The following is a 1,089-nucleotide window of genomic DNA, read 5'->3' as shown; positions in this document are numbered from 1 at the left end:
AGATAACATATTTGCAATAAAGTCTTGGGCAAAAAGAAAGTTTGGATTTGAAGAAAATAAAATTGATAAAAACTTTGGAATTCCAGAAGACTTTGACTACCTAGACTAAAAGGTTAAATGGTAGTGTATGCTCTAAGTGTTTGTGAATATGTAAATTTCTGTATTATCAAAATCAATATACAGTGAAGTCATTTCCCTATAACTTTACGTATCATTTAATTTAAATAAAGTACAAACTGAAAAACAAAAACAACTACAACAACAATCAGCAAACCAACAAACCTCAAAGAACTTCTTGGATTTAGTAATGTCATTTCTGGGAATCTATTCTAGGGGAATAATTCTAAATATACATAGTGACGAATGCCACAATATGTGCTTATAATAGAAAACCCATGGAAAATACTAGTGTTCAACATTAGGGAATGATTAAGTGCATGCATCTAATTGATGAAATATTGCATATTTAAATGATGATTTTTTGAAGCTCATATGGCAAACAAAATTATTTTTAAGCAATACTAGCTAAAAATAAGGATGAACAATGTTAATATAAATTTTTAGTTTAATTATATAAAACGTTAGGAAGAAAATAGATTTCAATTTTGAGTTACAGCGCTAGGTCTGTGCTTATGCTTAACTTTCTTTTAAAAATGAAAATTAACTAGTTGTTATATAGGCTTTGCTCAACTGAGCCTTCATTAAATAGCTTTTCTTGAGTCTGTCCTTTTAAAGTCATGCAGGAAACAATTTTAAGAACTTTGACAAGAGCTATAATGTTAAATACTCTATTATGGCACAATGTTAACTAAAATTGCATGCAGCAATCAATAATATGAAGACCTCTGTGAGAAAAGAAAACTGAATGAAAATAACATGGAGATACAAAGTCTCTATTCAAAGCAGCAGTAACTAAGGAATTAAATAGGTTAATAAAGATGTCTAGTAGAAATGATGGGAAATCTCCTCCTGCAAGATTAACTGCCTATGAAAACTTGCTAAAGGGTCAGCTATGGGTCAGTTCTGAGTTGATGCTATACAACACAACAATATGGACTCTCTGTAGTCCAGTTTCAACTTTAACACCAC

At 30.2% G+C, this 1,089-nt stretch overlaps 1 protein-coding gene across 1 annotated transcript in view; it reads left to right on the top strand.

Annotated features, from left to right (window-relative positions):
• LOC102871329 (meiotic nuclear division protein 1 homolog) overlaps positions 1 to 109 on the top strand; it is a 671-nt gene extending 562 nt beyond the window's left edge. The window contains exon 2 of the mRNA XM_006885397.1: positions 3 to 109. Coding sequence (XP_006885459.1) covers positions 3 to 109 — 107 coding nt within the window. The remainder of the gene's footprint in view (positions 1 to 2) is intronic.
• Positions 110 to 1,089: the final 980 nt, after the last annotated feature.

Source organism: Elephantulus edwardii, unplaced genomic scaffold (genome assembly GCF_000299155.1).
Source record: "Elephantulus edwardii isolate Elephantulus edwardi_28Jun2011 unplaced genomic scaffold, EleEdw1.0 scaffold00043, whole genome shotgun sequence".
Classification (NCBI taxonomy): domain Eukaryota; kingdom Metazoa; phylum Chordata; class Mammalia; order Macroscelidea; family Macroscelididae; genus Elephantulus; species Elephantulus edwardii.
The sequence above is the reverse complement of the archived record's forward strand: the minus strand, read 5'-3'. Positions and strand labels throughout refer to the sequence as shown.